General features: G+C 35.7%; 1 protein-coding gene across 11 annotated transcripts in view; it reads left to right on the forward strand.

Annotated features, from left to right (window-relative positions):
* LOC126822673 (multiple epidermal growth factor-like domains protein 6) overlaps positions 1 to 25,640 on the forward strand; it is a 114,679-nt gene that overhangs the window by 86,315 nt on the left and 2,724 nt on the right. For 9 of the 11 annotated variants that reach the window (XM_056101123.1, XM_056101122.1, XM_056101116.1 and 6 more), the window contains 3 exons: positions 11,976 to 12,983; positions 17,616 to 18,437; positions 24,933 to 25,370. The exons of 1 other annotated variant lie outside the window; for it this stretch is intronic. In XM_056101123.1, coding sequence (XP_055957098.1) covers positions 11,976 to 12,983; positions 17,616 to 18,437; positions 24,933 to 25,370 — 2,268 coding nt within the window. The remainder of the gene's footprint in view (positions 1 to 11,975; positions 12,984 to 17,615; positions 18,438 to 24,932; positions 25,371 to 25,640) is intronic. One more of the 11 variants, XM_056101121.1, reaches the window with a different exon arrangement.

Consider the following 25,640-nt stretch of genomic DNA (forward strand, 5'->3'; position numbering starts at 1 on the left):
ATGCGATTCACTCTGATAAGTGGCAGAAAAAAATTAACAAAATATTACTGACACTGACAGGCTAACTAGACACAATTTTATGGAACACAGTTACGTTTCACTTCACACATGTTTCCAGGATGAAATGAAATGAAATGGGGTTTAACGTCCTACTGTTCTGCTCCTAACCTGGGCTAATGAAGACGGGCATACGCCATACAGTGTGTGCTATGAGGGAAATTTTGCCCGGACAGCGGCACTACGGCCTACTCTTATATCGAATTCCAACTGCCAAGGGATCTTTTACGTGCACACCAATGTGTACACGGGACCTCGATTTTTCGTCCCATCCGAACGACTAGACAGCTTTCCTTGTCAGCCCTTCCGTCCTGCATCACTGACAAGGGAGAACCACGCCGGAAAATCTGGATGAACTTTCTCGGCCAATGCAGGGATCGAACACCCGACCTACATTTCAAATCTAGGAATGGAAACAACAGGTATTTGGTGGAATAGTTTCAAATTTAATAAAGCCTCGTAAAAATCGACAATAATTTACGGCCTTGAATAAACCAATTCGTAAACCGTCACAAATGCCGTCTCTCGTCTCAGTCTCACTTCATTAATTCCGGGCCGTACCACGCTTTATGCATGTTTTAGAAATATGAATCATGTTTTATAAATTCCCGAAACACACACACAACTAACATATGATGATTGTATGTGATAATTCTCAGTAGTTTTGTTACCGAAAATACTATAAAACTACGAAATTAAAGAGATTTAGTTCATCGATATAGATATCGTAACGTCGTTGAGCGAACTGTCAGTGTGTGTTTATTACAGACAATTCACAAGATGCATTGCGCGTCGCTGTGTTTCTATGAGCGGTAATGCGAGTCGCCACTCTATGTATTTTTACTCTGTGACGACGTAATGACGTGTTATCATAGCAGTCGGATAGGGCCGATAAGTAAATCCCGCAAAATTGCGAGATTTCACGAGAAATTGGACTTCCGGTGACATGTGTGAATATCACGCAATTTTGTTAGCCTGATAATGTTGAAAATGAAAGCAAGCGAGTGAATTGGGTTAAATATTTATTCATTTGTGCCTTACTCCAAACAATGTTGTGATCTTCGCTCACCAGTTACTATTTATATGAAAAACAATGCCATAAATTATGCAAGAGGGAGAGTTGTGGAGATTTATTAGCTGTAAAAATGACCGAGCGGAATCTCTCACCCGTATTCCAGCACCCGGATTCGAGATCTAGTTAGCAGAAATAATTCTTAGCGTACTCCAGCACGCCGATTCGAGATCAAGTTGGCAGACATATATTCTCTAACCGTATTCCAGCACCATGATTCGAGATCAAGTTAGCAGACATATTCTCACCGTATTCCAGCACACGGATTCAAGATCAAATTAGCAGACATATTCTTTCACCGTATTCCAGCACCCTCATTCGAGATCAAGTAAGCCCACGTATTCCTAGCGCCAAGAAAAACCTAGATATAATTATCACGAAACTAATTGTTACCTTTATATTAGAAAATAAAATTTTAAAACATATTAATGCAAAGTATTATGTAATAGATCCCCCGATCCCCCCCCCACACCCCTAAATGTACTATTACCGTAAACATACTAAAATATCGCACAATAGGCTAACTGAGCATGCAAAAAGTACCCCAACCAGCTTTGGTGGGAAAATGTTTTTTGTTTTACGGAATCAAGAGATGAATAAACTACTGGAATCCAAAATTTCAGAAGGCTCCTATGTTGGTGTTTCGAGATATATTACCGTAAACATATTAAACATATGGGGGAATCGGGATGGGGTAGGCTGACTGCATGCGCACACAACAACTTCTAAACTAGCATTGGTGGCTTCAATATCTTTATTTCACCAACTGGACAGGTACATAATGCATGTACAAGCCAAATTTCATTAACTTTCTATGTAGGCGTATCGAGTTATACCACCGCAAAGTTCCTAGCACCCGGATTCGAGGCGGAGTTTGTGGGTTCAATAAACAACGGGCACGCCCACGCTGCGTCAAAAAACGACCCAAACCATCTTTGGTGGGTAAATGGTTTTTATTTCACCAAATCAAGGGATGAATAAACTACTAGAATACAAAATCTCAGAAGGTTCCTATGCTGGCGTTTCGAGATATATTACCGTAAACATACTAAAAAATATTGGGGAATCGGGTTAGGGTAGGGTGACTGCGCACGCAATAACTTCTAAACTAGCTTTGGTGGCTTCAATATTTTTATTTCACCAACTGGACAGTTGTATAGGGCATGAACATGCTAAATTTCATTAACTTTCTATGTTGGCTTATCGAGTTATACCACCGCAAATTTCCTAGCACCCGGATTCGAGGTGGAGTTTGTGGGTTCAATGAACAAGGGGTACGCCCACGCTGCATCAAAAAACGACCCAAACCGGCTTTGGTGGGAAAATGTTTTTTATTTCACGAAATCAAGGGATGAATAAACTATTAGAATACAAAATTTCAGAAGGGTCCTATGTTGGCGTTTCGAGATATATTACCGTAAACATACTAAACATATGTGGAGAATCGGGTTAATGTAGGCTCACTACGCACGTAATAACTTCTAAACTAGCTTTGGTGGCTTCAATACCTTTATTTCACCAACTGGACAGTTGCATAGGCCATGAACATGCCAAAATAATTTCATTAACTTTCTATGTTGGCGTATAGAGTTATACCACCGCAAAGTTCCTAGCACCTGGATTCGAGGTGGAGTTTGTGGGTTCAATAAACAGCGGGTACGCCCACGCTGCATCAAAAAACGACCCAAACCAGCTTTGGTGGGAAAATGTTTTTTATTTCTCGAAATCAAGGGATGAATAGACTATTAGAATACAAAATTTCAGAAGGCTCCTATGTTGGCGTTTCGAGATATATTACCGTAAACATACTAAACATATGGGGAGAATCAGGTTAGGGTAGGCTCACTACGCACGTAATAACTTCTAAACTAGTATTGGTGGCTTCAATATCTTTATTTCACTAAATCGACAGATGAATAAGGTATGCACATGCTAAATTTCATTAACTTTCTATGTTGGCGCATCGAGTTATACCACCGCAAATTTCCTAGCAACAGGATTCGAGGTGGAGTTTGTGGGTTCAATAAACAACGGGCACGCCCACGTTGCGTAAAAAAACGACCCAAACCAGCTTTGGTGGGAAACTGTTTGTTATTTCACGGAATCAAGGGATGAATAAACCATACCCGTTGTACCCGTTGTTTATTGAACCCACAAACTTTGACTCGAATCCGGGTGCTAGGAACTTTGCGGTGGTATAACTCGATACGCCATCATAGAAAGTTAACGAAATTCGGCATGTGCATACCTTATTCATCTTTGGATTTAGTGAAAAAAGATATTGAAGCCACGAAAGCTAGTTTAGAAGTTATAACGTGCGGAGTGAGCCTACACTAACCTGATTTTCCCCATATGTTTACGGTAATATATCTCGAAACGCCAGCATAGGAACCTTCTCAAATTTTGGATTCTAGTAGTTAATTCATCCCTTGATGCCATGAAATAACAAACATTTTCCCACCAAAGCTGGTTTGGGTCGTTTTTTGATGCAGCGTGGGCGTGCCCGTTGTTTATTGAACCAGTAATATATGTTTACGGTAATATATCTCGAAACGCCAGCATAGGAACCTACTGAAATTTTGTATTCTTATGCTTTATTCATCCCTTGATTCCGTGAAATAACAAACATTTTCCCACCAAAGCTGGTTTGGTTCCTTTTTGATGCAGCGTGGGCGTACCCGTTGTTTATTGAACCCACAAACTCCACCTCGAATCCGGGTGCTAGGAACTTTGCGGTGGTATAACTCGATACGCCAACATAGAAAGTTAATGAAATTCGGCATGTACATGGCCTATGCAACTGTCCAGTTTGCGAAATAAAAATATTGAAGCCACCAAAGCTAGTTTAGAAGTTATTACGTCTGCAGTTAGCCTACCCTAACCCGATTCTCCAATATGTTTAGTATGTTTACGGTGATATATTTCGAAACGCCAGCATAGGAACCTTCTGAAATTTTGTATTCTAGTAGTGTATTCATTCTTGATTCCGTGAAATAAAAAACATTTTACCACCAAAGCTGGTTTGGGTCGTTTTTTGACGCAGCGTGGGCGTGCCCGTTGTTTATTGAACCTACAAACTCCTCCTCGAATCCGGGTGCTAGGAACTTTGCAGTGGTATAACTCGATACGCCAACATGGAAAGTTAATGAAATTCGGCATGTGCATACCTTATTCATCTGCCGATTTAATAAAATAAAGATATTGAAGGCACCAAAGCTAGTTTAGAAGTAATTACGTGCGCAGTCAGCCTACCCTAACCCGATTCTCCAATATTTTTAGTATGTTTACGGTAATATAGGAGCCTTCTGAAATTTTGTATTCTAATAGTTTATTCATCCCTTGATTCCGTGAAATAACAAACATTTTCCCATCAAAGCTGGTTTGGGTCGTTTTTTGACGCAGCGTGGGCGTCCCTGTTGTTTATTGAACCCACAAACTCCACCTTGAATCCGGGTGCTAGGAACTTTGCGGTGGTATAACTCGATACGCCAACATAGAAAGTTAATGAAATTCGGCATGTGCATATCTTATTCATCTGTTGATTTAGTGAAATAAAGATATTGAAGCCACCAAAGCTAGTTTAGAAGTTATTGCGTGCGTTGTGAGTCTACCCTAACCTGATTTCCCCAATATGTTTAGTATGTTTACGGTAATATCTCGAAATTCCAGCATAGAAGCCTTCTGAAGTTTTGTATTCTAGTAGTTTATTCATCCCTTGATTCCGTGAAATAACATTTTCCCATCAAAGCTGATTGGGTACTTTTTGATGCAAAATGGACGTACCCCTTTTTTGCATCCTCAGTTAGCCTAGTGTGCGATATTTTAGTATGTTTACGGTAATAGTACATTTTGGGGTGTGGGGTATGATCGGGGGATCTATTACATAATACTTTGCATTAATATGTTTTAAAATTTTATTTTCTAATATAAAGGTAATTATTTTCGTGATAATTATATCTAGGTTTTTCTTGGCGTAGGAATGCGTGGGCTTACTTGATCTCGAATCCGAGTGCTGGAAATGGAATACGGTGAGAGAATAATATTATGTCTGCTAACTTGATCTCGAATGCGGGTGGAATACGGTGAAAGAATATGTCTGCTAATTTGATCTCGAATCCGCGTGCTGGAATACGGTGAGAGAATATGTCTGCTAACTTGATCTCGAATCCGGGTGCTGGAATACGGTTAGAGAATATGTGTGCTGGAGTACGCTGAGAATTATGTCTGCTAACTAGATCTCGAATCCGGGTGCTGGGCGCTGGCCTACGATAAAACTCCGTTGAGTCCTTAAGCAGGTATGTTGAAAATCCATTATCATTAGTTAGGACTATAATTTGTACAATCTAGTCATCGTCCCATATTTGAAAAAATATAAATCAAGCGATTGAAAAATAATAATGTAGTGACTGGTTAATACTGGGAACAATTGCCAGAAAAACATCGAGCGGCTTACACTTACGAAAATACCAAACACTATTGTTTACTGTATTCATTCACGTATAATATACATGTATTACGGATTGTCTTTTAACAATGAATAATCCAACTTCTTTTTTGTTCAGTGTAAATTTTAATTCTGTTTCATCTTATTTCTAATATTAAGACGAAAAATGTCTACTTTGTTGTCGCTTTACATTTTAAGCATGAAAGTCAAACAAATTTAGAATTTTGATACTTCTACTTAGCAACCATCATTATGACGTCGTTTGGTGTCACCACCGTGTGATCGGGACCATTATGTTGATAACAACGACTCGCTCTTCGTCAGGTTGAATGGTTTGTTTAGCTTGTATTTGAAATATTATTTGCAAACCATATCACGTTCGATGTTGTTTTCAATTTCAACATCGATTCCCCGGTTCGGCGGTTGTACGTGACAAGGAGTAGTCTGGCCTGTCCAACCTCGTTGTTTTTCCCCGGGTCCTCCTGTTTCCTCCCACTGCTAGACCCCTCCTCGCAAGTGAATTATTGAAATAAAATTGAACCAAGTATATGTTAGTAACGAAATGGCCTAGTTTGTGTAAAAGTCAATTTCTATTACAGATAGCTCTCATGTGTACATGTATTCAGTAAACTTCAAAAATTATCCATTTTGAATTGAATTTGACTCGCACCCCCCCCCCCCCCTTTATGATGGCATAAAACCATTTATTGTAACTTTAATACACAGATTACAATTTTCAAAAAATGTTTTGGGACACTAGAGATTTATTCATATAATATATTTTCACATTTAGCCACATTTATCAATTAGTTCATGAAATATTAAAGTGGAATTCCATAAATAGGTCACATAACCCCTTCAAATGGCAAAATGTATTGAGCTGAAACTTTCCGACAAGTTATGGGGGCTATTTCTTTAATTTGTCTATCAACAGGTATCCTGCGAAATCTCAGAATTTTCCTTTAATTTAAAGAACATTTCTTTTTGCCTTTAAATGTAGGTAAGACTTGCATGTACGTACATGTAAATCGAACATTTTACAATGCAACACAATATAATTTATCTGTATGTAGCTCTGTGTCCCTTTTAATTTGAAACCTACACTAACAAATGTATGATATTACTACCATACTGTAACAAGAAACGTATTGGGCTACATAAATGCATTGTTAAGTTAAATTTATCCAACAATTGGCAATGAAATCTAAACAAGTAGCCTACACAGTGAACGTAAATATGTCATACTTTATTTTTGACATGTAATTGGTAAAGTTTCTCTTTGATCATGCAAATTACCAAACGTGTGAATCATTTCTTGCCATATAAATCTATACAAATTTAAAGTACAATGTGAATGCAACTATGGTATATATTCTTGAGCCAATTTTCGAAAACACAAAAAGTTTAGTTTTACACAGTTTGAACCATAAGGATAAGGATAGATCAGCATAGTAATTTCTTTGGATTTTGTGGGTCTATTATATTGCAGATGTAAATACACATATAAGCTTTCAAATCTACAACTATTCACATTTCAAATTTATTATTTCCATTAAAAAACAAGATAGATTGCCAGGCAACGAAACATACGCCCAGAGCAGCTAAATCATCCGAGCAGTCAACAAGAGTTGGCGCATATTTTTACATTTTTGGGTAATGAAACATTTATAATACACTAAAATCTGATTAAGAGTAACAACTCATTAGCCATGCATTATGCAAGAGCAAAATCTGCTTATTATAAGTCATTCTTTAGGCCTGAAATGTTATCTAAATTATCAATTAGACATTAATTAACTTATCCAGACCATAATAAACTCTCGATGTCAAGGCTAGCCTTCGATATTGGCTGGATTAGATTCCTATATGCCGCTAACGGCCAGTGATAATGAAATCAATAAAAGTGGATAATCGAGACTATGCTGTTTATATTAATGATTTTAGTAATGATGACCGAGACTGCAAAAATTTCACCCGTTTCTTTCTCGGCCCAAAGTGGATCAATTTGACTGAAATTGTCAGCAAATTACCTTTACACTATCTAGTTTTTAACTATTATAGCGAGAACTGCCATCTCTTTATCTTATCTCCCATAATGTATCTTTAAGTAATTATCAGAAAATCATTAGAATTTGTTTGCTAACGTTTAGTATACAAAACATTTGATATCATGGATTTAGCTGTTCAAGTTATCAAAATTCAATGAAAATCAATATACTTGTTCGTCTCAAGACCTTAAACTGTGTATCAATCTGAAGTCAATCGGATGATAAATTTAGCCTCTAGAGAGTCACAAGATTTTTCAAAGTGATCAAGCCCATAACTCTGGCAGTAATTATATCAGAAATCGCTGAAAATCAATAGCCTTCTTCATCTCATGACCTTAAACACTGTGTATAAATTTAAAGTCAATCGGATATTAACTTTTTTTTAGAAATATATAGGCCTATATCACAAGGCTTAGTATTATTTTAAATTTAGTTTACAGATATTCATAAAATGCTGTGAGAATTCTGCCTGAATATTGTGACCTTTTTTTTTGGACAGTTGATAACGGTTTTTAGAAATAGGTAGGCATATATCATGAGGCCTAGTAGGCCTAAATTATTTTAACTTTACAAATCCTCACAAAATGCAGGGAGATATTCTGCCTGCTTATCGGGACTTGTTGGGGAGAGCTGATTTTTTTTTTAAAAAAAAATAGGTAGATCTAGGCCTAGATCATGAGGCCTAATATTTAAACTTGATAAATCTTCACAAAATGCAAAATCTTCGTGAGGCCTATAGTATTATTGTATTTTGTACAAATTTTCGGGAAATGCTATGAGATCGGCCTGTCAAGTAAAACCATAAAATGCAAAAAGGTACTAAATTATGCTTAAGTAAAATTGAATATTTTAATATTCGTCCATATTCTTTATTTGACAAATTTACCTACTTCTTGAATCAGAACACCTTGCACGTGTGCTAGTATGGCCGTTTGTCGCCCATCCTCTCGGATATTTTCCCATCCATCAATCCATCAATCTGCTGAAATAAGACACACGGTAAACTTGAAAAAATTTTAACTTGTCGAAAAAAATTCAAGGGAGATCATGATACGTGAGCGTACGTAGTCAAGTTATTTTAGGTTTTTTTTTTATTTTAAATCAACAGTAGCATATTATCCAAGTTGGCATTGTTGGTACTTGGGATTACAACCCATGTGAATAATTCTTTAATTTATATAACCATCAAGACATTAAAAATGTAAATTTCACGCAGCACTAAATGTGCAGGCGGAGGAGTAATGGGGTTTGTTTGTAAACAAATCTAACCCAGACCCCTACCTGTCTCGAAAGGCTGAAACTGTGAAACCAAGGCTATTTCGAGATTAATATGAAATATTTTATTAACATGCTTGTAACGACGTAACATTTTTGTTTTAATTCTTTCTTGTTCATTTCGAAATGGAATATCGCATGGCCGTCGTTTGAAAGGTATACACATGCACCACACCAGGTCTCGTCTCTCTCACCTACCTCCCCAACTAGTGTTTCGCACTCGTCAGAAAGGTATACTCGTCTGATGAGCCTATCAGATTCCTTGGTCATCGCGAATTCCAAGTCTCGCTCTTTCAAGCTAAACTGTCTACCTGTCATAATCGAGTTGCAAAGTTCAAGGTTCGTCCAATGTCAAGGTTTCCGGGTGGTTCGCTATGTCACAATATCTGATTGGATGCTACTGTTCACGTGTCCGCAGATAACGTAGCTATAAGTTCGGGAATTGTGAAGTAAACCAGCAAAGGTCAGATGTTGTAAAACTCGCAGTCGTTGCTTGAGGAACATGGTTTATAACCTAAAGATCTTGGTTCCTTTCGATATTTGCGTATAAGGGATAGTAACTTCCTGAATTATGGCCCCAGATTGTACGAAATATCGCCTTTTTTATACGCCCACATTTAAATGTGGTCGTATATTGTCGTCGCCCCCGTCCGTCCGTCGGTCCGGTCGTCGGTCCGGCGTCCACAATTGCTTGTGGACGCTCTAGAGGCTAAAGTTAATATCCGATTGACAGTGTTTAAGGTCTTGGGACGAAAAAGCCTATTGATTTTCAGCGATTTCCGATAATTACTGCCAGAGTTATGGCCCTTGATCACTTCAAAAAATCTTGTGGGCGCTCTAGAGGCCAAAGTTAATATCCGATTGATCTTAAATTTATACACGGTGTTTAAGGTTATGAGACGAAGAAGCCTATTGATTTCCAGCGATTTCCGATAATTACTGCCAGCGTTATGGCCTTTGATCACTTCAAAAAATATTGTGGACGCTCTAGAGGCCAAAGTTAATATCCGATTGACTTTAAATTCATACACAGTGTTTAAGGTCATGCGACGAAGAAGCCTATTGATTTTCAGCAATTTCCGATAATTACTGCCAGAGTTATGGCCCTTGATCACTTCAAAAAATCTTGTGGACGCTCTAGAGGCCAAATTCATACACAGTGTTTAAGGTCATGCGACGAAGAAGCCTATTGATTTTTAGCAATTTCTGATATTTACTGCCAGAGTTATGGCCCTTGATCACTTTGAAAACTCTTGTGGACGCTCTAAAGACCAAAGTTAATATCCGATTGACTTTAAATTTATAATCAGATTTTAGTGTATTATAAATGTTTCATTACCGAAAATTAAAAAAAATGTGACAACTCTTGTTGACTGCCCGGACGATTTAACTGCTGTGGGCGTATGTTTCGTTGCCTGGCAACCTATCGTTTTAGCTTGTGGTTCCTCTGGAGGTCACAATTATTAACGGATTTAAAACAACGTTTGATTATATCACCGTTACACCGTAATAAAGGTTGAGTTCGAATTTCGTGAAAATCGGATCAAAACTGCCGGACAAATGGCCGTCGCTTGTACACAAATAGTTTTAAAATATTGTATATAAAGGTTGAAAACCCTGTAGAGGTCACAATTTTAATCTGATTTTGATGAAACTTTCAATGCATATTTATAATTCAAAGATCTTGGTTCCAGTCGATATTTGCGCATACCGAATTGTAACTTCATGAATTATGGCCCTTGATTGTAGGAAAAATCACTTTCTTTTTAGCTTGTTCTCTATCCATCCCTCGAAAATGTGGGCGTATCCTGCCTGGCACCCGCTGGTTTAAATTATCTTTAAATCCAGAGACATCGAAAACCACATAAAAGATACAGTAAAAGTCACATTGTACGAAATTCTCGCTGGTTATATAGGGGAAAATTTTGCAGACGCCCATGTGAAAAATACATTCTTGGTTTTTTTTCTTCAGATTCGTTATTTCGGCACATTTCGCCTCTATAACTAGTTTTTGTTTTGAAGAATTTAAAAAGGAATTAGTTATTCTCCCACCACTAAAACACACTGGTTACGATATATCGCTCTCCGAAACTTCCTGAAGACCGCCATATTGAGTTATGTTAATTACGTTATTTCGCCTCGAGTATCACGTTGTCTGACATATATATCATTGAACCAAACTGCAGTGGTTTCTTTTGCAATTTGTTTTGGGTAAAACGTTATCCCTCCTCGACTATAATGACGTGATATCATAGCAGCCGTGCTCACAATTACCTAGAACGACGTAATGACATGATTTCATATCAGTCGTATTCACGGAGGACGTAATGACGTGATTACATAGCAGTCGTACATACGAATACCTACGACTATACCCATTAATGCCCCATATGGTTTAGTACATTCCAGTAAGGTAGTTCAACGATGTAGTACGACAGACAATAACCGTATTGTTTAAAACTTTCGTAAATCGAAAAAGCGCATGTCGGTCAATCAGTACCACATAGAAACAAAACGAATCAATACGAATATTCACAATTGTCAAGAACATTCATATCTTCGCGATTCATGATAGGGGCATTACCAACTGCCATTGCTCAAAAACCATCTTGTCACCGCGGCTCCTCCAAGCTGTCAACCAATAGAAATCCATTTCAAAGACCGATCAACATGAAACGCTCCCTCTCTCTAACTCCCGTCCAAGAAAGGATTTTACATATAAATATAAATGAGTACATGTAATTTAGAAAATGTAACCCGTGTCTCATACACGACATGAAAAAACAGCTCTACGTACCTGCTCATTTGTTTCTGTGTGCAGTGCGTTATTCGCCAATATGAAACAGCTCGTTATTCTGTTAGAAAGACAGCTTGTTAGAATATGTTTCACAAGACTTATAGTGTTATAAGACGAATAGAATTCCTAAAAAAATCACCCTTCCATATTCCCTATCATATCACCTTTATTTTATTACCAATTACAATAATAATTTTAATATAATTAGTGATATAGCCCCTTATATATTATTCGTTCTTTACTGAGAGAGTATACATGTTTTAAACTTTATATTTACTCTAGAAAATTGTCCTGATGGATTTTACGGTACCAATTGTAACATTAGATGTCCAGCGAACTGTACAAACAATATCTGTGAGAAAATGATAGGATCATGTTCTAATGGTTGTCAGGGAGATCTTTATGGTAGCAGGTGTGAATTATCATGTAGCACCAGATGTAAGAATGGTAAATGTAATGCCACAATAGGAACATGTACCGAATGTAAAGATGGTTACTATGGTGAATTCTGCGAGTCTACATGCAACACCAATTGTCAGGATAATAAGTGTGATAGGAAAACAGGGAAATGCACCGGGTGTAAAGATGGTTACTATGGTGACGTCTGTGAGTCTACGTGCAACACCAATTGCCAGGATAATAATTGTGATTGGAAAACAGGGAAATGTACCGGATGTAAAGATGGTTACTATGGTGATGTGTGTGAGTTTGCATGCAACACCAATTGTCAGGATAATAAGTGTGATAGGACAACAGGGGAATGCACCGGGTGTAAAGATGGTTTCTATGGTGATGTGTGTGAGTCTACATGCAACACCAATTGTCAGGGTAATAAGTGTGATATGAAAACAGGGAAATGCACCGGGTGTAAAGATGGTTACTATGGTGAATTCTGTGAGTCAGCATGCAACACCAATTGTCATAAGTGTGATAGAAAAACAGCGAAATGTACCGGATGTAAAGATGGTTTCTATGGCGAATTCTGTGAGTCTACATGCAACACCAATTGTCAGGATGATAAGTGTAATTGGAAAACAGGGAAATGTACCGGATGTAAAGATGGTTACTATAGTGATATGTGTGACGAATCATGTCCTACTTGTAATGGTACATGTCGACAATTAGATGGTGTCTGTTTGACTGGCTGTAAAGATGGATATTGGGGATGTAATGGTTTGTGTCTACAGACATGTTCCTACTGTAATACAAGAGGCTGTAGAATAGAAGATGGCGTATGTCATAATGGCTGTCAATTTGGTTTCAGCAATCCAAAATGCTTCAATAGTCCAAGTAAGTCGTGTTTCCTAATCATTGTAAATCAGACTGGGTAGGAAGGGTTGAGGCGGGGATTCCAAATGGTCGCTAATCAACAATGATTGACTAAGGCCTCTGAACTTGGTTATAGTAGTACCGGATATATTGTCGGTTATTAATAACCCTTATTCAGCCACCACCATCCACACTACCTGTTTTGTAACTGTGTATAGTTACATGTTATTAATAACCCTACCCCAGCCATCGCCACCACATATTTTGTTACATAGTATAGTTACATGTTATGAATAACTCTTCCGCAGCTACCACCATCACCTAATTGGTTACTGTAGTTACATGTTATTAATAACCCTTCCCCAGCCACCACCATCACCAATTCTGTTACAGTGTATAATTACATGTTATTAATAACCTTTCCCCAGAAACAACCATCATCTATTTTGTTACATTGTATAGTTATATAAACTATATTTTATTCAATAACAAAAGGATTGGGGAACAGGCTAGGCCTATATCACCCCCTCCCTTCAACAAAACAATATAATTACAATTTGTTTACTAAAATACAGGTATATAGTGGGAACTATTTATATTGTGTTATTAATTAATAAAATTCTGAAAGTATACTTTAATATTTTTTCAATTAAAAAGGTTATTTGATAAACATTATAACTAATTTTGGTTTAAGGCCTGAAAGTGTATAAATATGTAAACAGAATCTAGTACAGTACTTAAAATCTATTACTTAATTCTAAAAAGTTTTGCACCTCAGAAAATATTAATTTATTTTGTTCAAGTGAAATATTCGTAGAGCCATACAATATAAATTTTCTGTTGATGTATTCTGTTGGTAATGTTTTTTATGGTTGTATTTCGTGTATCTGAATATAAGGAACATATCAGCAGAAAGTGATAAGGATCTTCAAAATTGTGTCCACGTCGGTAGGTTGGAGAGTCAGTTATGTGTCTTATAAATGCATGTCCATTTAGATCACTGATTGATAAACGAAGTCTTGAATGGATAATTTGAACTTTTCTTTTTCCAATATTGTAATAAGAAGGTACCAAGTGATCGTACTTTGAGAGTTTTAGTTTAAAAGTGAATAACGTATCTGAATAACGTATAGAAAGATCTAGATTGTCCCAAAGTCGTGTAGTTGAAGGAAAGAAAGAATTATAAAATAGATTAATTTTACAAAAGTAGTATGGTAGGTTTTTGTCATTTCTTAATGAGTAATTACTTTGTTTTTTGTTTAGATTGTCATAAAGGTAATCATGGGTTAAGTGGTTTATTATTTTATATAAAAATATCAACTTATGTCTTTCGCGACGTTGTTTTAGATGCAAAATACCCGCTTCTTTATATTGCAAACCATTGCTAGTTCCCTTCACAGCGCCACATATAAAACATCTAACTGTAGTTGTTCTAACTGGTTAGCTAAGTAATCCGTGAACCCATCCCAAATAATGTCAGCATAGTCGAAGTGTGGTAAAATATATTGTGCGTAAAGCATCTAATTGTACTTGTTCTAACTGGTTAGCTAAAATATATGAAGTATATATTGTTTTGAGTGATTTCCTTCCTAGTCGATACTTGAGTTATTTTAAGCAGTTGATAAATTTTGACAATTTATTACAAAGATTTTCTATATGTATTTTCCATTTAAGATTGTTTTGTAAAATAAGCCCCAAATGTTTGTGATGAGACACTTCATTTATTTTAACCGTGTTCATGCAAAGAGGAACGGAGTCTTGCTTGGATGTGGTTGATATTGTTAATGTTTCAGTTTTATCAGGATTAAAGGAAACTAGCCATGTTTTAGCCCATGTGTAAATTCTCTCAATATCTGAATTTAAAATTTGGGCACGTTCTGTAGCATCTTTAATGAACATAAGGATGTATCATCCGCGAATAATTTTATATTTAACTGTAATTTTTCGACAATATCATTTATGTAGATCAGAAAAAGTAAAGGATCGAGAACCGAGCCCTACGGAACACCAGTCGTGACAACTGAGGTACCAAAGGATGCATTTCCGACGACAATATCTCAGTGCTTCTATATTCATTTTTTTGCATAGTCCTATATGAGTCGGTTATACCTGTGTTTAGGTTGGGAATGAAATGAAAGTTGACAGTACACAGGGCAGTGATCGCTACAATAATTATCCAAACAACCGATTGTCTTAACAAAATTCTGGGCAATTAGTTAAAATTAAATCAAGCATTAAAGGATCTTTTACCTGGAAAAAATCGATATTAATATCTCCCATGATAAAGCATTTCGTTATATCATCTAATAAAGCCAAACTAATAGAATTTAAAATAGAATAATTTACACGAGAAGAACTACTGGGAGACCTATAAAATGTACCTAATAAAAATGTATTGTTTTTAGTGTGAATTTCTATCCAAATACACTCTGTATTGTCAACTTCCAAGTCACAGCGTCTCTTATATTTCAAAGTATTTCTAACATAAACTGGTACACCACCACCCTTGTTGGTTGTGCTTTCTTTCCTTATTGGTGCTTGGTAAGATGGAAAGGAGACTAAACTATCAGGGATATCTGGTTTTAACCAAGAGAATATCAGAACTATGTAACTCTGAAGAGATCAAGTCAATTTTACCCCTGATACTCCTTACATTCAGATGCACAATAGATAAATAATTATTTTTTTGATTAGGACCCGGATTCTGTTCAATATCACCACAGAGTAATAGTATAACGAGTATGTATATAATATATAAATTACAAAGCCTTGTGAGTTTAAAGATATAGTTAACAACAGAGTGTATATATATTTTGTGTTTAGTCTTTAGTAATACCATACTACTATCTGGAGAACCATCATTATAAACATCACATATGAAAACAGTTATAAAAAATAATCAATAAGCATACAATGTCTAAATAATCTAATATCATAATACATTTTAATAACGCAATGAAGTAAATAAAAGAAATATAGTTGAACATAGAAACGGTATATACAATCTATAATACAAGTACAGTATGATGTTGTTACTGTACTAATTGCCTGACACACCTTGCTGTGTGTGGAATGGGTCAGTCACGTGAGAACTTACCGTTACCGATGCTATGTGTAACGAGCACGTGCTTATTGCAAGATGAGCTTGTGTTTTCGGGAATACATACTCCTCACAGTGTTCGCTTGATTTGGTATAATCTGGTCAGGAATGTGAGAAATGAAATTAAATGAAATGGGGTTTAACGTTCTATACTGCCAGGGCTAATCAGGAATGTGAGTGCGCGAGGTGTATGAGTTGACTATTAATTAAATACGGGGGTCGTCGCAATAAAGTTCCGTTATGTCCTAAGCAGATCGACAAAAATAAAATTTAATGATAAAATTCTGACATAAAATAAAACAAACTATATATCTATATTCTAAAAAGAGACGATCTATGTGAGCAGTAAAAAGCGGAAATATCAAAATATAAATACGCAATAATCTCACATAAAATGTCATAATGACTGCAACATTTTTTAATATAAAACAAAAACAACTAATATATGGTCATAGTGCATTAGTTACAATGATTTGATGACCTCTTGTTGTGCTTGATGTGCTTAGGATCAGCAACTTATTTGATATTTTTCACACAAATCAAACTTCTGGATCAGGATCAATTTCATAACTGATGTTAGATGCTGTGGGGTTGTTTGTGTTTTGGGGTGTAGAAGTCAATATTCCTACATCGAATAGTGAATATTGACGGGGTGCGGTGTGAATTAACGACCCGAGATTAGCGGTAGCATTTCGTGGTGTCATGCTGTCTAAAAACTCATTTATGCTATTTGATGTACTTTCTTCATCCTGCCTTTTCTGTTTTTTCCTCTTATTTTCTTTTCCGCCCATTTTCTAGTCCAATTCGAAATTAATTTAGGTTCACACAAAATAATTTTATCCTGAAATTCTACACTGGAAGTTCTATTTACACTTGAAGTTTAAATCTCACCAAAGGTTTACACACTGGCTTCTACAAACTGGTTTTCACCTGAGTTTGTTCGCGTGAGTAGAAGTCGCGCCTAGAATCACAAAACTTGTATTAATTGTTCAATAATTAATAATCCATATCACATTCGGTGTAAAATCGTGTCAAATATCGAGAATAGTTTATATATCCACCAACACAGGGATTATTGAAGGTTTATCACATTAATTTCAATCATAAAATAACAAAAACTCTCTCTGGCTATCTGTGTGTCCACCTCAGTCGGCCATCTTGTCCATATCATAGTTACATGTTATTAATAATCCTTCCCCAGCTACCACCATCACCTATTTTGTTACATTGTATAGTTACATGTTATTAATAATCCTTCCCCAGCTACCACCATCACCTATTTTGTTACTGTCTGCTCTTTTACCATCTTCCAAACGCCCTTTAAAACATATCTACAAAGACTTAACAATATATTATTCTTCCTTACTGCTAGAGATGTTTTGAATTTTATATTTACTTAAACGTTATATTTACTTGGTATTCCCTTTAAAAGCACCTTTATTGTATTACTAATTATAATAATAATTTTGATATAATTAGTGATATAATCCTTTATATATTACTCGTCCTTTACTGAGAGAGTATACATGTTTTAAACTTTATATTTACTCTAGAAAATTGTCCTGATGGATTTTACGGTACCAATTGTAACATTAGATGTCCAGCGAACTGTACAAACAACATCTGTGAGAAAATGTTAGGATCATGTTCTAATGGCTGTCAGGGAGATCTTTATGGTAGCAGGTGTGAATTTTCATGTAGCACCAGATGTAAGAATGGTAAATGTAATGCAAGAACAGGGAAATGTACCGGATGTAGAGATGGTTTTTATGGTGAATTCTGTGAGTCTACATGCAACATCAATTGTCAGGATGATAAGTGCGAGTGGAAAACAGGGAAATGTACCGGATGTAAAGATGGTTACTATGGTGAATTCTGTGAGTCTACATGCAACACCAATTGTCAGGATAATAAGTGTGATAGAAAAACAGGGAAATGTACCGGATGTAAAGATGGTTTCTATGGTGACGTCTGTGAGTCTACATGCAACACCAATTGTCAGGATGATAAGTGCGAAAGGAAAACAGGGAAATGTACCGGCTGTAAAGATGGTTACTATGGCGAAGTCTGTGAGTCTACATGCAACACCAGCTGTAAGAATGGTAAATGTAATGCCAGAACGGGGAAATGTACCGGATGTAAAGATCGTTACTATAGTGACATGTGTGAAGAATCATGTTCTACCTGTAATGGTACATGTCGACAATTGGATGGTGTTTGTTTGACTGGTTGTAAAGATGGATATTGGGGATCTAATGGTTTGTGTCTACAGAAATGTTCCTACTGTAATACAGGAGGCTGTAGAATAGAAGATGGCGTATGTCATAATGGCTGTCCAGTTGGTTTCAACAATCCGAAATGCTTCAATAGTCCAAGTAAGTCGTGTTTCCTAATCATTGTAAATCAGGCTGGGTAGGAAGGATTGGGGCGGGGATTCCAAATGGTCGCTAATCATCAATGATTGACCAAGGCCTCTGAACTTGGTTATAGTAGTACCGGATATATTTTCGGTTATTCATAACCCCTATTCAGCCACCACTACCCCACCACCTGTTTTATAACTGTGTATAGTTACATGTTATTAATAACCCTTCCCCAGCCACCACCACCACCTATTGTGTTACATTGTATACTTACATGTTATTAATAACCATTCCCCAGTCACAACCATCACCTATTTTGTTACATTGTATAGTTACATTTTTTAAAAATTATATTTTATTCAATAAGAATAGGATTGGGGAACAGACTCGGCCCATATCACCCCTCTCCCTTCAACAAAACAATATAATTACAATTTGTTTACTTAAATACAGGTATATAGTCGAAACTATTCATATTATGTTATTAATTAATAAAATTCTGAAAGTATACTTTAATATTTTTTCAATTAAAAAGGTTATTTGATAAACATTATAACTAATTTTGGTTTAAGGCCTGAAAGTGTATAAATATGTAAACATAATCTAGTACAGTACTTAAAATCTATTACTTAATTCTAAAAAGTTTTGCACCTCAGAAAATATTAATTTATTTTGTTCAAGTGAAATATCCGTAGAGCCATACAATTGAAATTTTCTGTTGATGTATTCTGTTGGTAATGTTTTTATGGTTGTATTTCGTGTATCTCAATATAAGTGACATATCAGCAGAAAGTGATAAGTATCTTCAAGATTGTGTCCATATCGGTAGGTTGGAGAGTCAGTTATGTATCTTATAAATGCATGTCCATTTAGATCACTGTTTGATAAACGAAGTCTTGAATGGTTAATTTGAACTTTTCCTTCTCCATTATTGTAATAAGAAGGTACCAGGTGATCATGCTTTGAGAGTTTTTGATTAAAAATGAATAACGTATCTGAATTACGTATAGAGAGATCTACATTGTTCCAAAGTCGTGTGTGGGTGGGGGGGGGGTGACTGAATGGTTAGCGTGCGCGCGCTGTATCATAAAGTCTGTCATTGAGTCGACTGGCGTGGTTTCGAATCCCCGGTTGTACGTGACAAGGAGTAGGGTCGCCTGTCCAACCTCGTGGGTTTTCTCCAGGTCCTCCGGTTCCCCCCCCCCACTGCTAAAGACCCTTACGCGGAAGCGAATTATTGAAATAAAATTAAACCATATGTTAGTCCCGAAATGACCTAGTTTGTGTCGAGTGGACGTTAAAACCCATTTCTCTCTCTCTCCAAAGTCGTGTAGTTGAAGGAAAGAAAGAATTGTAAAATATATTAATTTTACTAAAATAGTATGGTTGGTTTTTGTCATTTCTTAATGAGTAATTACTTTGTTTTTTGTTTAGATTGTCATAAAGGTATTATGGGGTTAAGTGGTTTATTATTTTATATAAAAATATCAACTTATGTCTTTCGCGACGTTGTTTTAGATGCAAAATACCGACTTCTTTATATAGCAAATCATTGCTAGTTCCCTTCACAGCGCCACATATTGTTTTGAGTGATTTCCTTCCTAGTCGATGCTTGAATGATCTTAAGCAGTTGATAAATTTTGACAATTTATTACAAAGATTTTCTATATGTATTTTCCATTTAAGATTGTTTTGTAAAATAAGCCCCAAATGTTTGTGATGAGATATTTCATTTATTTTAACCGTGTTCATGCAAAGAGGAATCAAATCGTGCTTAGATGTGATTGATATTGTTAATGTTTCAGTTTTGTCAGGATTAAAGGAAACTAGCCATGTTTTAGCCCATGTGTATATTCTCTCAATATCTGAATTTAAAATTTGGACACGTTCTGTAGGATCTTTAATGAACATTTATAAGGATGTATCATCCGCGAATAATTTTATATTTAACTGTAATTTTTCGACAATATTATTTATGTAGATCAGAAAAAGTAAAGGACCGAGCCCTGCGGAACACCAGCCGTGACAACTGAGGTAGTAGAGAAGGCATTTTCGACGACAACACACTGTGTTCTATCAGTTAATTAGAGTTGAAGCCACTCCAATATGCCCCCTCTAATACCAACAGCGTCCAGCTTTCGACAGAGACGGGCATGCCATACCCTGTCGAAAGCCTTGCTGATGTCGCAGAACACAATTCTCACATAGTGACCGTCATCTATCGCTTTTGAAAAGAAATGGTTTATGTCTGTAAGTTGGTTTATAGTGGAATCTCCTTTCATGAAACCACTTTGGAACTTTGTTAGTAGTGAGTTGTCGAGCAGGAAGTTAAAAATATGCTTGTGTATACATTGTTCGAAAATTTTAGAAACTAAACTAAACAATGAGACCGGTCGAAAGTTAGAATAATCTGATTTACTGCCTTTTTTGTTAAGAGCCAAAACGTTTGCATGTTTTCAAGTTTGGGAAAAAGATCGAGTATCGAGTGAAAGATTAAAAAGAGAACATAGTGGGATAGAAATTTCTTCAGCAACTGACTTAAGTAATTTACCACTAATATTATCGGGACCAGAAGACTTTGATACATCAATACAACTAACCATATCTTTAACTTCCTGTGGGTGTAATGTTAGTTCATTAATTAAGTTCTCTTTGTGACTAGGACAAAGCAGAGGGTGATTAGTATCGTTCAATTCAGTCTGGTTTACAAAAAAATGTCTTCAACGTCTCTGCTTTATCACGTGGTCTAAATGCTGTGTTGTTGTTGTTAGTGTTGAGTGGTGGGATAGTGTGATGTGATGACCCATTTTCTTTTACAAACATGTTGACCAGTTTCCACTAGGATTTAGAGCCAAAATTTAAATCGTTGTTTATGTTTTTATCTATTTTTTCGTAATAGTTACGTTTACAATTTCTTATTAAACAAATGTAATCATTACCTAATTTTCCGAAATGGATTCCAATGCTCTGTTGATTCCGAATTTTTGGCTTTTTTAAATTTCATTTTTCTAATTTCATTATTCATCCAGGGTTTATTTCGAGGTTTAATAGTCACATTATAATAGGGATTTTATTTTTTGCAATATTAATCAACTTGTTTGTATATCTGAAGCATGTTTTTCGTCAATAGTGTCGCGTGCAATGATTACGGTTCAGTCGGTATTTGTTACACCATGTCTCAGTCATTCTATGTTCATTTTTTTTACATAGTCCCATATTAGTCGGTTACAGCTGTGTTCAGGCTGGGAATAAAATGAAAGTTGACAGTACACAAGGCAGTGATCGCTACAAAAATTATCCAAACAACCGTTTGTCTTAACAAAATTCGGGCAATTAGTTAAAATTAAATCAAGTAATAAAATAATCATCTAATAAAGCCAAACTAATAGAATTTATATGAGAAGAACTACTGGGAGATCTATAAAATGTACCTATTAAAAAAATATTGTTTTTAGTGTGAATTTCTATTCAAATACACTCTTTATTGTCAACTTCCAAGTCACAGCGTCTCTTATATTTCAAAGTATTTCTAACATAAACTGGTACACCACCACCCTTGTTGGTTGTGCTTTCTTTCCTTATTGGTGCTTGGTAATTATGGAAAGGAGACTAAACTATCAGGGATATCTGGTTTTAACCAAGTTTCAGATATTAAGAGAATATCATAACTATCTAACTCTGAAGAGATCAAGTCAATTTTACCCCTGATACTCCTTACATTCAGATGCACAATAGATAAATAATTATGTTTTTGATTAGGACCCGGATTCTGTTCAATATCACCACAGAGTAAGTATGTATATAATATATAAATTACAAAGCCTTATGAGTTTAAAGATATAGTTAACAACAGAGTGTATATATATTTTGTGTTTAGTCTTTAGTAATACCATACTACTATCTGGAGAACCATCATTATAAACATCACATATGAAAACAGTTATATAAAAATTATCAATAAGCATACAATGTCTAAATAATCTAATATCATAATACATTTTAATAACACAATGAAGTAAATAAAAGAAATAGTTGAACATAGAAACGGTATATACAATCTATAATACAAGTACAGTATGATGTTGTTACTGTACTAATTGCCTGACACACCTTGCTGTGTGTGGAATGGGTCAGTCACGTGAGAACTTACCATTACCGATGCTATGCGTAACGAGCACGTGCTTATTGCTAGATGAGCTTGTGTTTTCGGGAATACATACTCCTCACAGTGTTCGCTTGATTTGGTATAATCGGGACAGGAATGTGAGAAATTAAATGAAATGGGGTTTAACGTTCTATACTGCCTGGGCTAATCAAGAATGTGAGTGCGCGAGGTGTATGAGTTGACTATTAATTAAATACCGGGGTCGTCGCAATAAAGTTCCGTTATGTCCTAAGCAGAACGACAAAAATAAAATGTAATGATAAAATTCGGACATAAAATAAAACAAACTATATATCTATATTCTAAAAAGAGACGGTCTATGTGAGCAATAAAAAGCGGAAATATCAAAATATAAATACGCAATAATCTCACATAAAATTTCATAATGACTGCAACATTTTTTAATATAAAACAAAAACAACTAATATATGGTCATAGTGCTTTATTCACAACTCTTGTTGTGCTTGATCTGCTTAGGATCAGCAACGTATTTAATATTGTTCACACAAATCAAACTTCTGGATCAGTGTCAATTTCATAACTGATGTTAGATGCTGTGATGGGGTTGTTTGTGTTTTGGGGTGTAGAAGTCAATATTCCGACATCGAATAGTGATTGTTGACGGGGTGTGGTGTTAATTAACGACCAGAGATTACCGGTAGCATTTCGTAGTGTAGCATTTGGTCTGGTATGTTCGGTCTGTGTTTTATGTATTAATTGATGTTCATCAGACTGAATAAAGTGATGTTCATCAGACTGAATAAACTGACTCAAATCTTCTTCCGAGTTGATGACTAGACTTCTGTCACCTGTAAGTGGCTTAACATAAATTCGGCCATCATATGTCCAGCAATTTTTAATTTTGTTCAACTTGAATAATCCCCTTGTTCTTTTATAGGGTAGTGATCGTGTTTTTGTCAGAGCTTCATTCACATATACTTTTGAATTATTGGTTAGGTTGTAGGATTTGAGATTACGTTTGTTGCCATATACTGATGCGCGATCTCTATAACTTATAAAACGTACTATAATATCACGTGTGTTACCAGTGCCTTTGGGTCCTACCCTGTGAGTCCGTCCTATTTGTTCCTTTGATAATGTCTGACTATTTTCTTCTAATAAGATGTAACTGTTTATTAATTTTAATACAATATCGTCTGTATTTTCATGGGGATTTTCTTTAATACCTGTGATCTTCTCGAATATTGTTCTAAGTCATCAATCCAATTTTCTGGGGACTTAATTTGACTGTTAAAGTGCTTTGATACCTCACCCTGAAGTAGACATGAGATTATTAGCATTATAGTTTCACTAATTTTATTAATTATTGTCTCGCGTTTTAACAGCTCTGTAACCAAACATTTTAAAGAATCCTCACCCCTCATCATGCTGTCTAAAAACTCATTTATGCTATTTGATGTACTTTCTTCATCCTACCTTTTCTGTTTTTTCCTCTTATTTTCTTTTCCGCCCATTTTTTAGTCCACTTCGAAATTAATTTAGGTTCACACAAAATAATTTTATCCTGAAATTCTACACTGGAAGTTCTATTTACACTTGAAGTTTAAATCTCACCAAAGGTTTACACACTGGCTTCTACAAACTGGTTTTCACCTGAGTTTGTTCGCGTGAGTAGAAATCGCGCCTAGAATCACAAAACTAGTATTAATTGTTCAATAATTAATAATCCATATCACATTCGGTGTAAAATCGTGTCAAATATCGACCATAGTCTATATATCCACCAACACAGGGATTATTGAAGGTTTATCACATTACTTTCAATCATAAAATAACAAAAAATCTCTCTGGCTATCTGCGTGTCCACCTCAGTCGGCCATCTTGTCCATATCATAGTTACATGTTATTAATAATCCTTCCCAGCTACCACGATCAACCTTTTTGTTACATTGTATAGTTACATGTTATTAATAATCCTTCCCCAGCTACCACCATCACCTATTTTGTTACTTTCTTCTCTTTTACCATCTTCCAAACGCCCTTTAAAACACATCTACTTAACAATATATTATTCTTCCTTTTCTGCCAGAGATGTTTTGAATTTTATATTTACGTAAATAATATATTATTCTTCTTCCTTTACTGTTAGAGTATATATGTTCTGAATTTTACATTTACTTTAAAGAATATATTATTCTTTTTCCTTTACCGTGAGAGTATATATGTTCTGAATTTTATATTTACTTAAACAATATATATTATTCTTCTTCCTTTACTGTGAGAGTATATATGTTCTGAATTTGATATTTACTTAAACAGTATATTATTTTTCTTCCTTTACTGAGAGAGTATATATGTTCTGAATTTGATATTTACTTTAGAAAATTGTCCTGGTGGTTTTTACGGTATCAATTGTAACATTAGATGTCCAGCGAATTGTACAAACAACGTCTGTGGGAAAATGATAGGATCATGTTCTAATGGTTGTCAGGGAGATCTTTATGGTAGCAGGTGTGAATTTGCATGCAGCACCAGATGTAAGAATGGTAAATGTAATGCCAGAACAGGGAAATGTACCGGATGTAAAGATGCTTACTATAGTGATATGTGTGAAGAATCATGTCCTACCTGTAATGGTACATGTCGACAATTGGATGGTGTTTGTTTAACTGGTTGTAAAGATGGATATTGGGGATCTAATGGTTTGTGTCTACAGACATGTGCCTACTGTAATACAGGAGGCTGTAGAATAGAAGATGGCGTATGTCATAATGGCTGTCCAGTTGGTTTTAACAATCCGAAATGCTTCAATAGTCCATGTAAGTCGTGTTTCCTAATTCCTAATTATTGTAAATCATACTGGGTAGGAAGGGTTTGGGCGGGGATTCCAATTGGTCGCTAATCAACAATGATTGACTAAGGTCCCTGAACTTGGTTATAGTAGTACCGGATATATTTTCGGTTATTAATAACTCTTCCCCAGCCATTTGGTTACTGTGTATAGTTAAATGTTATTAATAACTCTTTTCCAGCCACCACCGCCACCTATTGTGTTACAGTATATATAGTTACATGTTATTAATAGCTAC

The sequence above is a fragment of the Patella vulgata genome, chromosome 5 (genome assembly GCF_932274485.2).
Source record: "Patella vulgata chromosome 5, xgPatVulg1.2, whole genome shotgun sequence".
NCBI lineage: Eukaryota > Metazoa > Mollusca > Gastropoda > Patellidae > Patella > Patella vulgata.